Raw genomic sequence first — 20,931 nt, 5'->3', positions numbered from 1 at the left:
ACCTAAGAATTTTTTGTGCGTGGACTGGATGATGCTGAGGTATGCAAACATTTCCATGGACGGTGGAAAAAACGGAGAAAGCCGACAGCCATCGATCAAATGAATCGATGGGGACTTTCTTAGCTCTTGTCTGGCTCGGAAAAGAAATGGGTAAGGATTCACCATTGACAGTTAGGGTAATGAGATCGGAAATGGCAGAGGAAGCGGTAGAATTCTTGTGTAATAGTGATACAAAATCAAGGTACTCACCCTTCAGAATAGCTTTCCGAGTTTTTTCGTCGACGTGCACCGCAAGGTCACCGGGGTTTGAAGCTGGAGTGGATAGGGGCTGTTGTACCAAGTTAACGGCTGGGTCCACTGTTGAGGCGCTTGCTCGTCCTGGCGTGTTAGTGAGGGTGGCAAATTTGCTCTCAACGATCGCTGAGAAAATTGATGTAATCTGATCCATGGTGATCCAAGGCTGTGCTGCGCTGCACAGTTCTTCGCCAGTAGTGTTGCCACCTGGCGTTGGAATCGCGGCCTGATCGTCAGGTTCCTCTGTGGACTCGGCGTCAGGAGTGACTTCGGTAGCACAAACGCATGTTGAAGAGGTTTGTTGATGTTAGAACGTACAGCGGGCGAACGGCTACCAGTCCGTTTGGATTGTTGTTGTTGGGCCTTGAGGCACGTGATAAGCACTTGTCGGTTGCCTTGAATTGAGAGGCTGCTTTGTTGGCGCAAAAGTCGAAGAACTTCCGACGTGAGTTTTGTGTAATCAGTCATAATTACTTGGCAGAAAGTAAATAGCGATTAGCTCTTGAAAAGGCGAAATAAACATGTGAGAAATCTGTATCTGCGATCTTGAGTGTAAACAGGGGAAGACTGTGAGGATCTGATTGGCTGGCAATCTGTGAATGCGAGCAAGCGTATCTTTCATTGGCCAGTATAAATAGAGGGGGATACAAGTACGTGTTTACGGTTCAAAGAGCGGGGTACAGATTGCCGGAAAAACACATCCACAAGGAGCGTAAAGTTTAATTGAGCTAAACATTAACTCCAGTTCATGCTTTGGCAAAAACAGCCATGTCATACAACTGGCACCACCCCAGCAGGTTGTCCAGTGAAACAAGAATCTTGTCACTAATATTAAATAAACCTAAAATAGAAAAGATAAAAAAATATTTAAATAACAAGAAAAAAAAATTGACTTCTGCCTTAGCACTCTCATAGTTTATCCTCTGAATCTCTTCAATCTTGTGTTTCTTTCTTTCCATTTCCAACTTCTTTTCGGCTCCTATTCTTGCATATTTCATTTCTACTTCCTTTTTGGCCTATTCGGTCAGTGCCTTCATTTTTAAGAGGGAAACTTGTGATGTGGTTGATCCTTTTGAGATGCAAGAAGAGCCTGTTTTTTTCGAGTAAAATGATCTCTTACAGCTAGGAGAGCACAATTCTTCCTTTTCCAGGTGAAATATCTTCTCACCAATTCTCATTCTTAGCTTCACTACTTGTTTATTCTAATATGCTGTTGCTTCAACCACATCATAACACTCTTTCCCTGTTAACAATCGTACATATTCTGACTGTGCGTTATCCAAGTCTTGCCTAAATTCTTCTATATCTGATCTCTACTTTCTGAGAATATGAAGGTCTGAAATGTTAATCCAGTCCATATCAAGTTTATGTAGTTTGTCCTTCAGTTTTTTGAAGCCCTTTGATAATCCTTTTCCTTAAAAAGCGCTGGTATTCTTAGCCTTTCTCAGTTAAAGTTTGAGGTAGTTTACTTTTCTGACAGGTAGGGTCTTCAATGTGGTCTGATACATCTGTTTCTTAAGCTTCTTCAAGCCCATCTCCACTCTTTTTCGGCATAAACAATGCTGAAGTTGGGTTGTCTTCAATATCTTAGCTGGGTTCTGGGGTATCCCCCGATATTACAGCGATTAGAAATTCTACTCCGCTACTCAGTTAAAAATTCGTTCAAGCAAGTTTTACTGTAACTATATAGATTAACCGAAAAATTACCAATAAATTAACATTTTTAGCTTACCAGGTACCAAGAGAAACATGATTCTCAAATGTGACCTCCAAAGTTGCCGCTGAAATAATCCTTCTTCGTCTTCATCGTCCAAGTTCATCGTTCTGTTCATCTTCCAAAGATAATTTTGTTGAGTTGGAATTGCTTTCTGACATATTTCTTGAAGGTTCATCACCCTGCTTAGCTGGTGCGTATAAGGTTGTATGATCCTTTGTGCAAACCCTGTTACCATGGTCATTGAACCCAGTTTTCCAAAAAAGGATCGCCTTTAGTTATGTCAAATTTTTGTTGTCCGAGGCCTTAGAATTTCTCATTTAGAGTTTTATAAGCAATTTTACCTCTATTTTTTAACTTTAGATACCCCAATTTCTAAGTTGTTCGGGGAGTAATAAAACAACAACAATATTTAACCACTTGATGAATGCTAAAACGTTGAATATAGGCCACGTTATATTCCTATTACTAGACCATCTTATCACTTAAACAGGGTTCATGGAAAACCTGGAAATTCATGGAGTTTTAGAATTGCATTTTCCAGTCCTGGAAAGTCATGAAGTTTAAGTGTGGGTCATAAAAAGTCATGGAAAATGGTATTGATTGTACAAAATGGATTAAGCTGGTTAGTTTTTGTGAGAAAAAGGGTAAAAATTTCCTGAAATCAGGATAAGTTTTGAAAATTTCCAAGAAAAATGCACATATTTAGGTCATGGAAGGGAATGATGGGGACATTTGTTGGTACACCTGATGAAATTTGGAATTCACTGGACAATGGTTGTGTAACTTGGACCTCACATGAAATGCAATGCCCTTGCACGTATCTGCTGCAAAACAATTTAGAATTACATTCTCGGGTTTGGTGACCCTTTCTCATGCACCAGACGGGCATGTTTGCCCAAATAGAAGGCACAGTTCCCGTTATCTTGTTTCGTAAACAATGCATTCACTGTCCTGCCCTTCATTCGATGGTCATTCCCATCACACTTGTATTGAGGTTTGGAGGACATTACGTAAACATGATTATCTTCTCTCAGTTCCAGTTCGTTAAGAATTCTTGTTTGAAAAATGTACCCCCCCCCTCCTGAGGAGGCCCGTCCTTCGTAAGACAGATTTTTTATCTTTTTTATTATCTCGTTTATTGTTTGTATTATTTTACATTGTTTAAAATAAATGAAATTTTCAATGTCAATGAAATTGTTGTCGTTTTTCCTTTTTGAAATTTCATATAGTTGTAGGTGGTCTAGTTAGGGTATTGTTGATAAGGCCCTGGGTACGAGGCTTGGTTACATAGCATTCAATATGGCTACTTCCAAATCATACAAAGATGTATTTGAAGTGAAGGCGTCGCTGAATTGGCAGGAGAAAAGGTCGGAAGTTCGAGAAAAGTCAACCAAGGGAAAGTACCTTAGATCGTCACTCCAGTGTCTCAGTAATGACGATGTTTTGTTATTGTTGGAGTCTATTCTTCAAAGGTCAAAAGATGGGACACAGAGGAATTATACAGCCATGGGTCTGAGAGCAGTTGAAGAACATCTGATGTATGGATATGGATACTTAGACCTCGAAGAAGCATACCATCTATTTTCATACCAAGTACAAAGACACCTTTTTGTATTTTTGTAGCAAAAAGTTAATTATTTGACTCGCAGTATAAAGCAGAGGTCTGAATAGCATGTATTGTAAACATTGAAAAGGTCAGTTTAGCTAAATATTATCGTACCATACCCTCTTTGAAGACACTCGCTGTACATGTCAGATTGAATTTCTGATATCAAACAACCAAATAGCTCGCCTGCTTCAGCAAATTCTACAAAGCTTCCAGCCGCTACGGTCTTTCTTTCTTTCCTTTGAACATCCCATGCTTTGTAGAGAGGCATTTGTGTAGTGGCAAATAACGCGAAAAGATCGAGCACACTGGCGAGCATCTGACGAGCAGCCGTCTGGGTAATTTTTAAGATGACGGATTGAGAGCTAGGTTCCAGGCTCAAGCGCGACCATGTCAAACAACCCTTCCCTCGGGACCTGAAATCGCGTCATATTCTTTTTTTTTTTTGGGATCGAGGATAGATCACCGATGTCAAATTCTCTAGACTGCTGTTGCTGTGTCATAAAATTTGACCCCCCTCATGTTTTTTACCAGAGAAAAATTAACCCCCCCCCCAAAAGGGGCTTGTTTTAAAATTGTACCCCCCCCCCTCCAAAACCAACTCTTCTTGCTGGGTATCCCTTTTCCCTTAGACTTTAAAAACATTTGTTGGTACACACAGTCAACCCTCCAAGTTAAGATCATTTTAGTCGCCATGGCGACTAAAATTTTGGAGCTGGCGACTACATTGAAACCGAACTCTGGCGACTAAAATCGAGAAGAAGGATTGAAAGCGTGAGCTTAATTTAGCAACTAAAATGTTTCACTGGCGACCAAACTTAAGCAGTTGGTGGCCAAATGGCCACTAAGGGAAAAAATAAACTTGGAGGGTTGACAGTCATTTCCAAAAGTTTCAAAAAATTAGAACACCTGGATAATAATATAGATTACAACAAAATAATTAAATCAGTTACAATGTACTTCCACCAATCCAAGGGATTGAAATTTGGTAAAAAAGTTATGACCCAAGTCTTATGTCAACAATACTTAAATATCTTTGCTGAGCTGTTTGGTACCCTCTTGATTGGTGCGACTAATATTTTATCCTGATGTGCCTGTGAACACAAGCTGGCAATGCCAAGAGTATGTCTCAATAAATCAATGAATAAACACAGGCATTTAATTCATTGAATCATACATAAAGCTATTTTAGTCTGAGATCTAATGATTACTGTATATAATATATTCAAACAAAACAGGTGTAACAATAATTTTGTATACAACCATGAGCTAATGAGGGATATTATCTTCATGCAGCACCTGTAACTCTTAATTATTGTGACACTTGGGGCATCAACCCTAGTTTACCGAGTCTGAATTAATATTACATTTTTACAGAAATTATTTGAAACACTACTTCACTTCCGGTTTATGCCGAATTCAAAATGGTGGTAAGATCTTTATTAGTGCATAAATTTGTTCCTCCCATTAGTGTACCGATTTCCTGTTGGTAAAAATAACAGCACTGCTGTCAAAGCAAAATAACTTGAGTAACAAAAAAAACGCTAAGAGCAATTTTCATACTCACTCATTCTGTGATTGTCCAGCTTGGCGACGATAGCTGTTCCCTCTCTTGTCATGCAAAAGAAGGCTTGCTTGTGTTAGAACAGTTGTATTTGTCATGGCCAAATAAGCCTCATGCTGTGTTATACAGATCTAGATGATTGTTTTGATGCTTCCATCAAAGGGCAACTTGTGTTGGGCTTAACAAAACAACACCTGTGTTTCAGGGCATTCGCTAGATGTTCAGTGCTGCACTGACCACACTTGCACCTACAAATTTACACAAATTTACAAGTCGAAAATGAGAAATTTTAAACTAATAAGTCCCAACAGTTTGCTACATAATTATATATGTGTACTCTAAAATTCAAATTTGTTCCTACCATTCTTCAAGGGGGCTGTCTCCTTCAAATCTTGCCCATAAATTGCAGGCGCAAGACCATCTTCGTCCACTTCGTTTTCTCTTTCTTCATCGCTAGAGTGCGCAAGTGTTTCTCCTTAGTAAGGCTAAACTAAACCTGAGTCAACCATTTCATCCGAATCAGAGTCTTCTCATTTATTCATTATCAGCGATAATGAATACATAGTAAGGTTTAGAAAATGATCAGTATTGATATACATATAAATATAACTGCCTATACAATAACTGCCTATACTATACAATAAACTGAAAAAAGTAAAATGCAACTTTATTTAAACCAACCAATAAAAAAAACTATAGTAAACAGTAAGCCATAATAGATACATTTCTTCAGATTGACCTTTCACCTCATAAGGTTTTTGGGTGCACTTTTTGAGGAAAGCATTCATGTGTTTTCCATTGTAGCTGTTGATGCACTGTTCTCCTTCTTATCTTGGATTTGACGATTTTTACATGCACTGCCAAAGTGTTTTGTTGGTCAACAAGACATTAGTTATTAACTATTTTTACTGGCCAAAATACCAACATTTTTATGTTAGTTTTTTAGTAATGAGAGAAAAAAATCTGTGAAGAGCAGGTTTTATTCCATATGCCATCGGTCTCAAGAAGGTGTCCATCTCTCTTTATAAACTCAATACCTTCAATTATCCTGTAGTCAAATAATCTTGGAGTCTTGACCTGTGGAGGGTCCTATTGACTATGGTCTTGTAAAATGCATTTTGAAGAGGCCAATAAGACGTTTGAATTGACCTCCCGACCATGGGGTGCGACTCAGGTTGAAGTGCCTCTTAATAGCCGCATTGGCTAGGTTTTCGTGGTATCTTTTGTCTTGTTGTACCTTTTGTAACCATTCCTCTGCGGCTTAGAAGGTGGATCCATTGATGGGAAAAATTGTTTCTGGTTGCCCTCTTAGGGCCACGGTCGCTTGAGGCTTTCTATAAACGCTGACACTTTCAAGGTTTTTAACATGATGGAGCTTTTATTTTCTTTCAAGTCTTAAAAATTTATTGCGTTGATGAGTTATTCATTGTTTGTTTACTATGGTGGGCATGGGCATCACTTTGAAGGTTGTCTTTCATTTTCTGGATTTTTCCGGATAACATCTGATGGTAATTGTGAAGAACAGCTCCCGCTAACCGACTGTCGGTCAACTGTCGGCCGACAGGTTACCAACAGACTACCGACAGGCCACCGACAGCCCACCGACAGGTTACCGACAGTTTCCCAAAACAGACATTTTACTGTAAAACTAAGCAGTAAACACAAAAGTAAACCCGACGCAGAAAGCGATTAAAACAGATAAGACTGATTAACATAAGGTACAACATTTCAACAAGGATTTTCGTTTGCACTCAAATACCATTTTGGTGCAGCTTGAACTTGTCTTTTCTGCTTGTTTGTCTTCAGCATAATAATATTATTCACTGTTGGTGTCAATCCCATGTTAGTAGAGATTTATTTACATTTAACTGTGATGTTCACATAAAGTGGCTAACTATTCTGACAAAGGATTTTGTTCTACTTATCAGGTGATCAGATTTTACAAGCACTAGAAAATGGAGTCAGTCAATGGCCTAAACTCGAGGGAAGGTTTCCTCAGGTGTGTTAAATAAAACAGTATAGTTGCTACATACCATCAATTGCATCTACCCGTGGACGCACATGCTAAAAACATATTTTCATGTGACATCAAATTGTCTGCATTTCAAGTGTCAAACTTTGAAGGTTTACCGCCCAAATGTTAAGCTCCCTCAGCACTTGTCTCGCCAACACTAAGGAGAGTTTTTCCCTCGATGGAGATTTAGAACCTGGACTTTTCTCTGAGGATGAGGAGAACTCAGTTTGCGGCCTTTCACCGTTTTGTATGGGCATTCTGAGACGGCTTACCATATTTAGAATAAGTCGTTTATGCCTTTCAGGGATTCCACCCAGATCATTTTCTGTTGATACTTTGCACTTGCTGTTGATGTAAAGCTGTTGCTTCGTAATTCACCAGCATATATTAGTAAATCATCATCCACTTCTCTGAGAAAGTCTTCAATGCTTTTTTGACGCTCCATATCAGTGAAGGGATTTTTGCTGAGTTTCCTCAGATTTTTTTTGACTTTGGTGACAGTAAACTGAGTGAACCACGAGAACAACGACTCTGCCGAGGGAACTTTACATTTGGGCAGGAAAACTTCAAAGTTTGACACATGAAACACAACCTTTTGATGCCACATGAAAATATGTTCTTAGTATGTGTGTTCACGGGTAGATGCACATGATGGTAGCAGTTTCTGCCCTTAGACAAATGTTTTTGAAATGAATGTTTATCAATTTTGACCAAAGCAGGTCAAACTTTGGAAATAAACTTACATTGTACAGCATTCTCAAGACAGAATGACATACTTTTTGTCTTTGACTTATTTTCGTAAGACACTTATAGAATGGACCAGAGTTGAAATTATTGTTAAGGTTTGTGAATGTTGTTGTGTTTTTGGCCTTCTTCTTTAACTGTTGCCCAATTAATTCTTGTTTAGGTTGCAGGCATACGATTTTCCTTTAACCCTAGTCAAGATCCTGGTTGTAGAATACTTGAAAACACTGTGAGCATTGATGATAAGCCACTTGACAAGAAAAGGGTTTGTATTTGTATTTATCTTGGAGACTCAATCATGGCCATTACAAAATGCACACACTTTTACACACATAATACGTGTGCTTGCTACTTTTGCATTTTAAGGCATTTATACACATTTTCTCACATTTACCATTACCACTATCTGCCGTCTTCTCTATCACCAAACTACCCTCAGTTAGTCCCAGGCTTGTGACTGGCATTCCCAAAAATCTAATCTGTTTTTTCACAGCCTTTACTACCATTTTTCCACAACATTGCTTACACTCCTCATGATGGTTACAGTTGTGTGGCTCCTTTGCTGTTTTTGCTGTACTTAGCATCTAACCCCCCAGACTTGGAGGCCCATTTCCTCTTCATGTCTGCCCTGACCTGCTGTCCACACCTAGATGAGGCAGAGTCAAGAAAGTACTGGAAGCAACCTAATGGCTTGTTGCCTTCCTTGGGCTTACACATCAGTTTGGAGTTTGATGTCTTATGCTCACTTTTTAGTTTCTCATGGAATTGGCGTGGGAACATATGCTTATCTGTTGGTATACTCTTGCACAATTTTTATTTCCCGGATGAGTCAGGAAATCGAAAAAGTGATGTTGTCACCTGACATTCAGCATTTGCATTGCCTAGCATGACAAGAGCATCTTCTAACATCTCCTGAATGACATCGGGATCTGGTCAAACATTCCCTTATTAGGGGGGTACATCCAGTAGCATTGAGGCTGATAGTATTGACCTTGCCACTGTGATAAAGGGCCCATTCTGCTCAGCTCCATGGTGGGTTCCCGCATAAACCTATCTGTCCCATTAACATTATTGGAGGGTAACTAGCTGAAGGCTCCTTCCATTAATCCTTGGTCAACATCTTCCTTTGTTGGTTTGGCCATCCAGTTGTTTGAATATGCACTCTAGATAAGTACGCACACAGGTAGGACATACCATTGAAGATTTACAGAGCTTCGGGCCCTATACAGTGAAGAAACAGTGAGTTTATATGCTTCAGGCTGTTGATGTGTATTCATAATTACCGGTATAGCGTAGTTGTTCCATTGTTGTTAAAACGTTTTCCAGATATCCGCTATGTTCTCCTTTACGTCCAGATGACTTGGAGGTTGAATTCCTTGAATAGGGAATTCGCTTTTGCGGGCCTTGCCGCGGCAGTGGTTGTCATAGTCACCTGTACAGGTGCTATTGACGTTGTCATTTTGGACAGGGTTGGCGTTGTTGCTGTTGTTGTGGACGGGGTATCTTTCGAATCACTCATGCTTGTGTCCGCCTCGCTGCCACCATGTTACAATATGTGCTCTAGATAGGTACTCGCATCAGGATGTAGTAAAAGAGACTGATTTCAATAAAGCAAACATCTGATTATTAACATGGTAATCAGATATTCTTATCAGCTACATCTTGTAACACAATCTTCCTGATTGGTGGCCCTGAGGTCTCTTCTGTTCTGGAGCGTGGCTTTTCAGATGCAAGACTCCTACTTGAAGGCTTTTGCAATGTAACAAGACCTCCTGAGGAAAGGAACTTGGCCAGAATAGCAGGAACAACCACCACAACAGACTCCTCTATACACTTGTCCAACACTGGCAATGCAATGTCTGCCATTTGGGTCAAAGCCAACTTACTCACATGCCCTAGAGGACAATAAAGGCAGTCAATAACACATGCCTTCTATATCAAAATGGTTGCTTTAAATGACAACTTACTAAAACATTTTGCTCAATCTGCTTAAAAGAGTGACCATCCTCTATCAACATAAAAACTGAAACACAACTTATATTCGCTGATGTAGATTCAATAATAATTATTAACAATTTGTTAGCTTTTATAGCACGTTTTACATGACAAAATAATGTTACACGCTTAACAAGTAATTGAGAAAAATGAGCAAAAAATATAGGAAAAAACGTTATATGAACTAGTGTAGCCCAAAGATATGTAATTGCTGTGGCTTTTGGTCTATTCTGCTTATTAGAATGGAGGGTTTTACATTTTAAGCGATAAATACAAAGAGAGAAGTTGAAACTATGTAGCTTCTGAAATCGAAGTTATTTTGTTGTAAGAATATCTCAAGTTGGGATGGATCCTAATTGGAAGCACAGGTCTAGGCACAAGAAAGGGTTCAGTGGCCTGCAGAGAGAAAGAGGAATAGTTAGGTAGTATGCATATTGCTGGAGCATTGAATAGAAATTGTCACATTTTGTCCATTTTTTTGGCATCACTATATACATTGTAGTGTTGACATGTTTGAAACTCGTCACTTTACTTAAGTCTCAATTAAACTGGAACTAAGTGAAATGGTAATCTGGTTCCCTTTCTGAGGTTACAGCTTTGATGATGTCCCTTAGTTGTTCACAAATTATTTCATTGTGATATTTGAGGACTTGTGGCTTTGACTTGAGCCTCTGAAAGAGGTATCCTAATCTTCTTTTGTTTAGTTGATAGTTGTACAATAGAATAGAATGGAATTCCTCGAATGGCAGCTTTACTTTGAATCTTTCTCCATCGTGTCTGATGTCTATGATAAACTTCTCATTAACTGTTGTTTCATTCTCTTTGATCCCCAATGTTTCCAAGTCCCAGAATTGTTTCACTTGCTGATCAAGTGAGACCTTCTCATCACACAAAAATTATAGATTTCAAAGACATGAGTTGTCGTGACAAGGTTGTTGTTGACAAGGAACTGGAATGTTCACTGGGTCAGATAAAACATAACCGAGTCTAGTGGATAGTGCTACAGGTCCTGGTTCTGGGCCATGAATGGTAATTCCGTTGACGGAACGCCAATAGAAATCTGCTCCTTCTCCTGTTCCTGTCCTCTCTTCCTATGTCCAATTTGTCCTTTGTCCAATGTCCAACTCAATCATCTGATTACTCACTGAGGTACATATGAGGGGAACCACTTACACAATAACATAAATCGTCATGCCATCTGTTGTCCCCACTGCGAGTTGTACTATGTCACAATGACTCATCTAAGGTGTGGATTCTCCAATACCCGATTCCCTCTATACCGCGCGCATGGTTTGATGAATACAACTACCGTGATTCCCTGCAGGCGTGTGCTATAGAGGGAATCAGGTATTGTCTTGATAATCAGTGTCTCGTTCAGAGACTGGAGGTGTAGAGCTTTTTTGTAGACCTGTGTTATGTATCTTCTCTGACTACTGCTGTCAAAGATCAATCTTGTGTTAACAGTGACGTCATGACCAGCTGGGTTGTAGATATGAGCCCTCATAGTTTGAAGGAGAACGCCACTCTTCATGTTGATGAACATGCTTGTAGTTGGTGCTTGCATGGGTGATTTCCTTGATTTCCTTCTTCACTGGTATTCCATTTCGAAATGCAACCATCCGACATATACAGGGGTGATGACCTCTAAGTCTGCATAGATGATAGTTTTTGACATTGCACATTGACTCGCCATGTGACCCGAGTGCAAACATTTGTAGCATATTTTTCCATTTTGGCAAAGAAATTGCTTTGGGGCTGTGATGCTAGTACCAAAAGTGCAATTCAACAAGAGATGCTGACCTATACAATACATACACCAAGGACCCTGTTGTGACTGCAAATTGCCATTCGTGAACAGTGCAATAGTTGTTGGCAGTAAATCAAACAAACTTCCTCGCTTGGGTGATTTGGATTTCAGGGCTCTCGAGTGTTAGGACCCGAAAAAACTGGCATTTCTCACAGAGTTGTGATTCTTTCCGAAAGATTTCCAACATGGGCTCTAGGTTCTATTATTTGGATGTGAGATTTCTTGTGTTAGTAAACCGCAAATCCTCCAGAATCTTAGACATGACAACTGGAGATAGTAAACTTCTGTACGTTTCCAGTTCTAATGTTTTGAAGTTTTCCAACAGGCAACTCGAGGTTATCATAGCTTTCTAGTAGTTTTTTCGTTTCACTAATTTAAGTTGCCACAGGCAATTTTAGGAAGGCCTCTTTATGGGCAGAGATAAGGACTTGCTTGTTTCCATGCCTTTCTGTCAACAAATGAACCGCCTCTTTATAGTTTTCTCCTCTGAGAGAAAGTCCGCTTATTGTGTTGCTGCTTGGCCTGAAATTATTTACATCGCTTATGCTTGAGTTCTGATGAACAGCCGAATTGAATGAATCCCAAAACGATGCCCATTCCACCAGATTTCCATTAAACGTTTTAACTCCAATTTTGGAAGTTTTGTGGAAGGAACTGCTAATAGCTGGAATGGCTACTTAAAAAAATGGTGTTTATAGTGGTCATGCACTTAGCTTCATATCTCTACGAGATAGCTAGTTTACAGGAATAACTCCAGCACCAGAAGATTGCGATTCTTTCCCACATTTCTCTCGTTCACCGCACAGAGCCTCAATATCTTCAATGCACTCATTAACAGACAAGGTGAATTTGCAGCTGTCTCCTACCTTTTGATCAATATTCTTCACCTTTGTTTCTTCAGCGATTTCACAGTTCAGACCCTTGGTTTCAGCGAGATTGTCTCATAGAATAGATTGAAGGGACTTCACCTTTTTTAATCCGTGTGATCTCCAGAACTGATGAGAGTCCTTGCATCTGCGATAGTCTTAGTCACATATCCCTTGTGGCCAGCACGCACTCTAACTTTCCTCTTCAAATCTGTCATTTCTTTCCTTCAATTTTCCTTCCTATTTTTCTTCAAGATTCCCCGGTCTTGGCCCCATAAAGTGTCAGAGTGAATTAACTCCTAAACAATTTCATGACCAAAATTCTTGAGCAAAAAACATTTAAAAGTGGCTAATATCCCTGGTATACTGATTAGACACTCGACGCATTCCGAATGGGAATCTGACAAAAATAACCCTGAAAGACTTGTTTATCGACGAATTACAGTATTCTTCCTTAATGACTTTTATCACTATGAATGTCAACTATTCTATTTTTTCAATGAAATCTTGTGCAGAAAACATGTTTGAGTGCCACGTCTTGCAACTAAAGAGCTCAATGAGCAATGCAACACACACACCCTAAATGCCAAATGGAGGAAATATGTAGGTAGTGTTTGATGTTTAATTCTTTTTCCTTTTGTTCACTTTGTCTTACTAGTTTGCACACCACTTTGGTTAGTGTACTATGACAAATTTTAATCAATCAACCATAACATGTACTTTTTCCTTAATATGCACAATTATATTTTAAAAAATATAATTTCTTCTTTATATGTCTTTCTTATGGCTTTAGTTTTGTTCTAATAATCAATAAAAATTTATTTAAAAAAACTCTGGTCAATAAACATTTGGTTTTGCAGAGTTCTTTGCTCTCAATATACTCAATGGAATTTAATGTTAGAACAGAGTACCCTTTGTGACTTTTTGTTAGCTGGCAAGAGGAGTTGATGGAATTGTAGTCACTTATAAGGTTTTGGACAAAGTGGTGACTTGTACTAAGCTTTTGTTCCATTCCTCTTTGTCTGGCTCCACATTTACATCCACGTCATCCATCTTCATGATTAAGGTTATAATATTATCTTCTCTTCTGTTGAATTTTCTTTACCTGATTCAAATGTCTCATTGGGTGTTGAACTGTCTGCTGATCTTTATCTCATCTTTTTGACAAGGCATGTCAGCGCCTCTGTCTTGCTTCCATTCATGCTTGTGTTCATGCATTGTGTTGCTCTCCCAAGGAACATCAGCTCTACACACTGTTGCAAGCAATTTTAAAAATCTGAAAAAAAACTAGACATAGCAGTTATTTAAGTGCAATCTATATCATAATAAAATGTTATTATCTTATTCAGAAATACAAAGTTTGTACCAAGTCATATCTTGCGAAGGGGAAAGATGGTTATCAGGTCTTTGCAAAGGCCAGAGTTTTGGTAAGTTAAATATGTAACTTTTGTTGTCTACTAATTTATTTTTGTTTTTTTTGTTTTACGCACTAAAATTTAAAAAAAATCTAAGTAAATTGCCAGACCATTAAACCTCAAGAGAGAACAAAGTGATTGATTTGAAGACCATTCTTTACCCATGAATATGGATGGGTGTGGTCCTATGGTTGTTGAACCGGAATTGTCCTCAGGAAAGTGAGTGGCTAAAGTCAGGCAGCCATTTTCTTTTCAAAGTATTGTTAGGCAATTCTTCTTTGCTTGCAATTTGCCCAAAGGTACTGCGCTGTTTCGTTAACAGCCCTGCATGTGTAGCACCAAACAAAGATAACAGTTTGCTTTTGCTTCCATGTACGTGTTTGCAGAATCCAATAGGCACTATTAATGTCTTGATACTCAAATACATTGCATCTGCTAGGTGGATGAAGAGGATGGCCCTATTTTAAACACGATTGTTAGGAATCATTTCCGCTCAATCAACATTGTGAGGGGTGTGACCAAATCAAAATCTTCCCACAGACAGAGCCTCATAATGTAAGTGTTGCATTCCTGTTAACATTTGCACATAGTTACAGGTAGATGAAGCAATATTGCTGTTGTCATGCACTTACACAGGGTCAAAGGACTGCCATGCTTGTCACAAGTAACTTACCGGTAAATGTCTTTGTGATGTAGTCATAAGGATGTCACTGCAAGTACCAGAAGTGCAAAATCAAGCACTGGCCAGACTGTTCCGTTTGCATCCTCGTACTTAGTCACAAAGTTAGCCTGAGTAAAAAGGCCCACATTTCCCTGTGAGAGATATTTGCGAGATTTGAACCCCCAAAACTCCATATTAGCTCTGTAGGGATCCACCTAGTGTCTTTGGTTCATTATTGATCAGTTCCGAGATTTTGTGAGTAAAACACAGTAAGAAACTACACAGAACTCTGTGATGGTTTGTCATAAGTATGGAGTACTTTTGGTCAATTCTCAAAGGGCCTTTCTCGCACAGATATAAATTAATGTATGAGGATTGACATATCACATTGCCTTTGCTAACTCCACCTGTTGTGACAAATAACTCAGAGCCCTGTAACATAGTTTTGTCATACCATTACATTTGATAGATGATTTTGCTACAGAACGCCACTTGCACAAAATATTATCACAATTAAGCAAGTAGACACAGTAGTTTTTTTAAAATGAGGTGAATGGCAATCTATGGCTTTAAACTGTTTGAAGTAATTCTTTGGATTTACTTTTGGCGAATTCCTTTTCGTTGAAAGACTATGCATCCTTATATAATAGTCACTTCATGTTGCTACCATAATCATCTAGTTAATGCCAGTTCGGAGAAACATTTAAGCTTCACAGTTCATGTTGTCTAATCTTGAAAGCCACTTTTGGGCATTAATGTGTGACTGTCAGTACAGCAACTGTTTCAAACTAATAAACACCCATTGCACAGTTCTTATTCAATTTAAAGCAACACCTTTGTAAAAAAATTGATTTTAACAGAACAAATGCACGTTAATTGCTAACAATAGCTAGAGATGCATTTACATCTTTGTGATCTAATATAATTTGCTCTTCACAACAAAAGTAAAACTTAAGTAACCCATTTTGACAATAAATAACCATAATATCATCCACTGAAAGAACACTGAAATAATGAATATATGAAATGATTTATTTGAACTGCGGATAAAGAATAATTGAAGAGAAGATCCTCGCAGTAATGAACACAGCTTAAAGATGAATTCCAGTCCGTACTGCGCCATCTCGACTGCAATGTTTATGTGAGCCCACACAAAGGTATGTTTACAAGCAAAACTAAAAATTCTGCGACAAACTTACCTTTTACTTCATAATTAACGCCAGATATCTTTGCAGAACAAATAATAACGAGTAGAGGAACCTTGACGCTATTTCAAACCGACGTTTCAGCTCATCAGAAATTCTTGAACGAAACGAACTGTAATGGCGGACTAAAAAACTTCATGTATGCTGTCACCGAAGTGTAACGTTTAAACGAATTCAAAACAAAAACGAAAACAAACCCCGAGTCTGCGCAGTACGGACTGGAAATCAGCTTTAAGTAGTTGTGAAAATAAACCTGAAAAAATCGGGCTTGCTGGGACTGACCTGACCTCTGCAATGCCGGTGCAGCGCTCTAACCAATTGAGCTAACAAGCCAACTGAGAGCTGGTCATTAAATTGGTTCATCACCCGGGAAAGATAAAGATGAAATAATGAATGTATGAAATCATATATTTGAACTGCAGATAAAGAATAAATGAAGAGAAGATCCTCGCAGTTATGAACACAAACACTGTTAGGAAGATAAATTTACTAACAATAATCAGATGTATGCTAACCAAACTGCCACCAAGCATTGCACTTTAAATTATGTGATTAGCATTTAATTAACTATACGCTTTTCGAATCTTTTAGTAAATTTTCCTTGCATAATTTGTTTGACTAAATCAACATAACCTGTCACTGTAATAACAGGAGATCTAAAGAATGCTTAATCAGCAGTCAAGATGCGAAGGAAAATGGCTGCGATACAACTCAGCATGTCAGTTGGTGAGAACAAATGTTAGACAGGGAGCATAGAAAGGTCTAACTTGATAAAAAATTGTTAAAAGAGCCTTATGGAAAAACAACGCAAAATCTTTAATATATGCTTTAAATGATATCTTCAAATGGAAGTTTCGTATGCAAGAAATGATTAATTGTGCTGACAAACAAGTGATCTAAGATGTTTAACTATGAATTCCTTTGTAACTCACATCGAAGAGGATACCAAGGCAAAATACAGGAGCAAATTTTAAAAGCTAGGAGGGAAAGGAAGAAATATAAATTCATATCTGTAAATTGCAAGAAACAAATAAAAAAAACTTGTATATGGTGTGTGCAAATGATGGCAAATAACAGGTGTTGCTTGAACTGTTGGGCGTTTCAAGGGCAGGGAATTGTAGAGTTTTATTGGAAAGTGTTTCTGGCGGGTTTAATTAACTTAGGTGGATAAAACGTTTTCCAAGTTGTGACACTTTACTCGCTGCAATCACACAGGACTGTCCATGGGGTATTGTGGTTTGAAACCATTAAACTACCTCTTCCTGTTTCTGTTCTAAAACAAAAACTATATGCCTTGTCGTTTTTTTACAGGCGGCACAGATCATCCAACATGATTGATGATGGGGCTCGTAGATCATCACAAGAATTTTTTCTTAACCTGGAAAAAGAGCATACCAGCATTTCACCTCAGGTTGGTATTGCTAGCCATAAGGGTTGTGGCAGTACTACCAGTATTAAATTTGAGTACAGTCCTTGTGTAAGTCAAGGCTGTAATGACGCACTGTCACATCATTTAATTCCATGTGAAACGTGAGACTGTAAGGTTTATTGACACATTCAACTCCATTCCACTCCACTCCATTCAACTTGAGACTAAAGTGACACATGTCTTATCATTTAATTGCATGGCAGGTGGAGGGTAGAATTATAATGGCTACAGAGGAAAATGAGGGTATGAATTCTGCTGCTTCGAATTCAGAAGATGTTATTGTACATCATACTGTACAAGTGGAATTAACAGAAAGTCGGGACAATTCCAAAATGGTATGTTTCAAACGATTCTTATATCTCTTATGGTTTTCATATTGCATAACTTGCAGTCAGTCAGTGAGTCAATAATTTATTCAGTATAATTTTAAGGATGTTAAGGATGTTGAATAGTTTGCTTCCCTTAGGCTGCTGAGTTTTTTCTGTTCATCTTTTCATCTAGTTACTCCACATGTTCAGATCACATATTCAGATTCCTTCTCATAAACCTCTGTACTTTATCTTAATATAAGCTTTACACTAGCCATGATAGAGCACATTAGGGACTGTTAGATTTCCAGAGCAGCAAAAAACGCACAGCAAATGTTGTGTCTTGGAAATTTTCAACCTCAAGATGCTTCTAAATTGTGCATAGTTGTAGGCTGGGATAGGTGTAGTTTTCTAGGTCTTTGCCTGGTTAGTGATATCACACTGTTGGCCAGCCACACCCCAGTAAAAGTTCCTTTCCACCTTACACAGCTCATCTCTTTAGTTTAGTTCAATAATGTTGAAATTTCCTCAACCCGGTGTCCAGTAGAAAGAGAGCTAGAATGTGGTTGGTGCATTACATAAGCCAAATGGCATTGCATAGTCCATTGAATAAGCCGAATGGCATAACGTGGCACAGTCACAGAATGCCAGAGGTTTTATCTTATTAACCGGGCAGAGACTGGGCCGGGCCCGGTTCATAAATCGCCCGGAATTTTTTCGTGTCGGTAAATCGTTCCAGACCCGCTCGGCCGCTTCCTTGGCCAGGATTTAAAACACGCACTTTTGATATTTACTCGGCAGGAGCTATTAAATCAATCTTCTATTTAAAATTTTATCTAAAACCCTGATTTCTGTTAAGCGTGAAATATATGTAGGGGTCATGAATGGTCCCTCAAAATATCGCAGTGCTCGCAAAATTAAGCTTTTGCTCGGAATGCTCGCAAAATTTTAGTGGGTGCTCGTTTGCTCGTGCTCGCAAATATTTACAAGTGCTCGCATGCTCGGTTTTAGGTGGGGTTACTTTTTGAAAAGTGCTCGTTGCTAGCAAGGCTATTTTTTGTCAATGCTCGTGCTCGCAAAGAAAAACGCTGTGCTCGCATGCTCGCAAAGACCATTTGATACCCCTATATGTGTTAATGTTATTCAAGCGTTTGACTCAAGAGAGTACTGGGTTGCGAAACCGGTGATTGTTTTGACAGGTCCAAACCGCTATGTCAGTCACGCAATGTTTTTGAAGCAAGCTTTACGCATATTAAACTGCTTAAAAAAAGGCTGGTAGCTAGAGCATTTTTGAGCCAGAATAATTCTTTGAAGATACTTTCCGAATTAATCATGTCCATTTTCATCCATGCACAGTTGAGCCGGCAAAGTCGCGTATCAGAGACGATTGAATGTTTGCACAGCAAAATAATTTTTAATTCTATTTTGATTCTTGATGAAAAAGCTTTACTTCAGTGTTTACTTACACACTTCCCAAGACTTCAGAAAACAAAATGGTAATGTATAGTTTTTCTACGAAGTATGATGGAATTTTTGAAAGGATCCGTAAAGCCAGCAAGTAAAACAAATGGTCTACAAAATGAAATCTTGGTGCCACTGCGGGTAATTTCATTAATTGTAATTAAATTCTACCACGGCATGCAAAATTTCACGGTTTTGAAATTTCTAAATCTTTAAGCCTTCCAAATGTTTCTTGACCCCATCTTGAATAAAAATTCATTTGAAACTTTTTTTCATGTTTCTTTCATTTGTTCAAGTTTTAGTTGGGTTTTTAGGCTTTTGAAACGAACAAGATCTATTTATAGATTGAGGCACCGTGTGATGTTTTTGATTACCTTGTTTGTCGTAGTAGTTCGCTCGGCCGCTTTCTTCTGTTTCTTGGCCAGGATTCAAATCCCGCACTCTTGATATTTACTCAGCAGGAGCTAAGATTACTCTCCTATTTAAAATTTTGTCTAATACCCTGATTTCTGTTATTAAAGCGTGAAATGGATATTTTTGTGTTTATATTCAAGCGTTCGACTCAAGCGAGAACAAGAGCGCGAAACCGGTGATTGTTTTGACTAAGCTTTTTTTACGTCAGTCACGCAATGTTTTTGCAGCAAGCTTCTGCTTTTAAAAACGGCTGGCAGCTAAAGCATTTTTGGGCCAGACTCTACTTTGAAGATGTTTTCTGTTTAGCAAGAATTGTGTCCATTTTGTCCATTTTCATCCGTGTACAGTGGGCCGACAAAGTTGTGTGTCACAGACGGATTGAATGTTTACACAACAAAATATAAACCTTGTTTTGGTTCTTTCTCAGCTCAGAAAACAAAATGGAAATGTAAGTTAGTAATATAATAATTTCTACAAACTAGAATGGAATTTGGATCGGTAAAGCCATCGAGTAAAATAATAGACGGCAAAAATAAAAACTTGCGCTTTGGCTAATTTTACGGCTTTATTTAAAGTATTCAAATTTTTAATGCCATTCAAATGTTTCTTGGCCTCATCTTGAATCTTTTTTTTCTTTTTTCACATTTAGTTGGGATTTTAAACAGCATATGTTATCTAGTACGCGTGATCTAATGCATGCCCTTTTTTAGTCTTTTTATTTTCGTTTGTAATTTTGTTTTGAAGTTTTTCTGTTATTCTTGATATTTATGTAACTCGTTTTATTTTTATTTAATTTTATTTATGTGACTCGTTTTATTCGAGCAAGAGCCAATACTGTAATTTTCTGGTTACTCCACTCATTTTTGGAGAAATAAATATATTTTTTGGTTTTTCATTCGAGGGTTTTTAATTTCACTCGGAACCGAACGGCGATGAAGAAATTACCTGTTATGTATCACGCAAGCAAGAACTGGCGTTTGCGTGACTGCTTCCCAAAATGCAGCATATAGGCAGGTTTTTCGATCGAAGAATCAGATTGACTTGAAGAGCTGGCGTGTTTAAAAGCTAAAAAGCTTTCTAATTTTTTATTATTCCTTTTTTGTGTGTGATACATTCTTTTAAAAAACCTTAAACGCTTCTTAGTTTTTAACGAATTATTTCTAATTGTTTGTTTGTTTTGGCCGTAGATCATTTGTAATGCTATTCAACTGTTTGAGTTCATTTATTCAAGATAAGAAATACACAAAACGTATTAAACTTGTGTGTCACAGCTACTCGCCCCTAAACTACTGCTCGGCTGGCGCCATCACAAAAGTGCTGAGGAGGGCGGGGAGAAGGGTTAAGAGTAGAATGTGTTATGGGAAGGAGTAGAGTCGAAAGCTGCAGGGGATGGGGGAGGACGGAGTAGGAGGGGAGATATTCGAAGGTGAA

The 20,931-nt window shown here is 38.4% G+C and overlaps 1 protein-coding gene across 2 annotated transcripts in view; it reads left to right on the top strand.

The window, feature by feature from the left end:
• The window catches only part of LOC144649408 (5'-nucleotidase-like), a 51,420-nt gene that overhangs the window by 23,290 nt on the left and 7,199 nt on the right, over nucleotides 1–20,931 (top strand). Inside the window, exons 10-16 of one of the 2 annotated variants that reach the window (XM_078508897.1) lie at nucleotides 7,110–7,180; nucleotides 8,103–8,204; nucleotides 13,957–14,034; nucleotides 14,462–14,577; nucleotides 16,540–16,614; nucleotides 17,200–17,299; nucleotides 17,521–17,652. In XM_078508897.1, the coding sequence (XP_078365023.1) occupies nucleotides 7,110–7,180; nucleotides 8,103–8,204; nucleotides 13,957–14,034; nucleotides 14,462–14,577; nucleotides 16,540–16,614; nucleotides 17,200–17,299; nucleotides 17,521–17,652 (674 nt within the window). The remainder of the gene's footprint in view (nucleotides 1–7,109; nucleotides 7,181–8,102; nucleotides 8,205–13,956; nucleotides 14,035–14,461; nucleotides 14,578–16,539; nucleotides 16,615–17,199; nucleotides 17,300–17,520; nucleotides 17,653–20,931) is intronic. The other variant, XM_078508898.1, reaches the window with a different exon arrangement.

This window comes from Oculina patagonica, chromosome 4 (assembly GCF_052425735.1).
Source record: "Oculina patagonica isolate OP01 chromosome 4, crgOcupat, whole genome shotgun sequence".
Classification (NCBI taxonomy): Eukaryota; Metazoa; Cnidaria; class Anthozoa; order Scleractinia; family Oculinidae; genus Oculina; species Oculina patagonica.
This window is presented reverse-complemented; position numbering and strand designations above follow the sequence as displayed.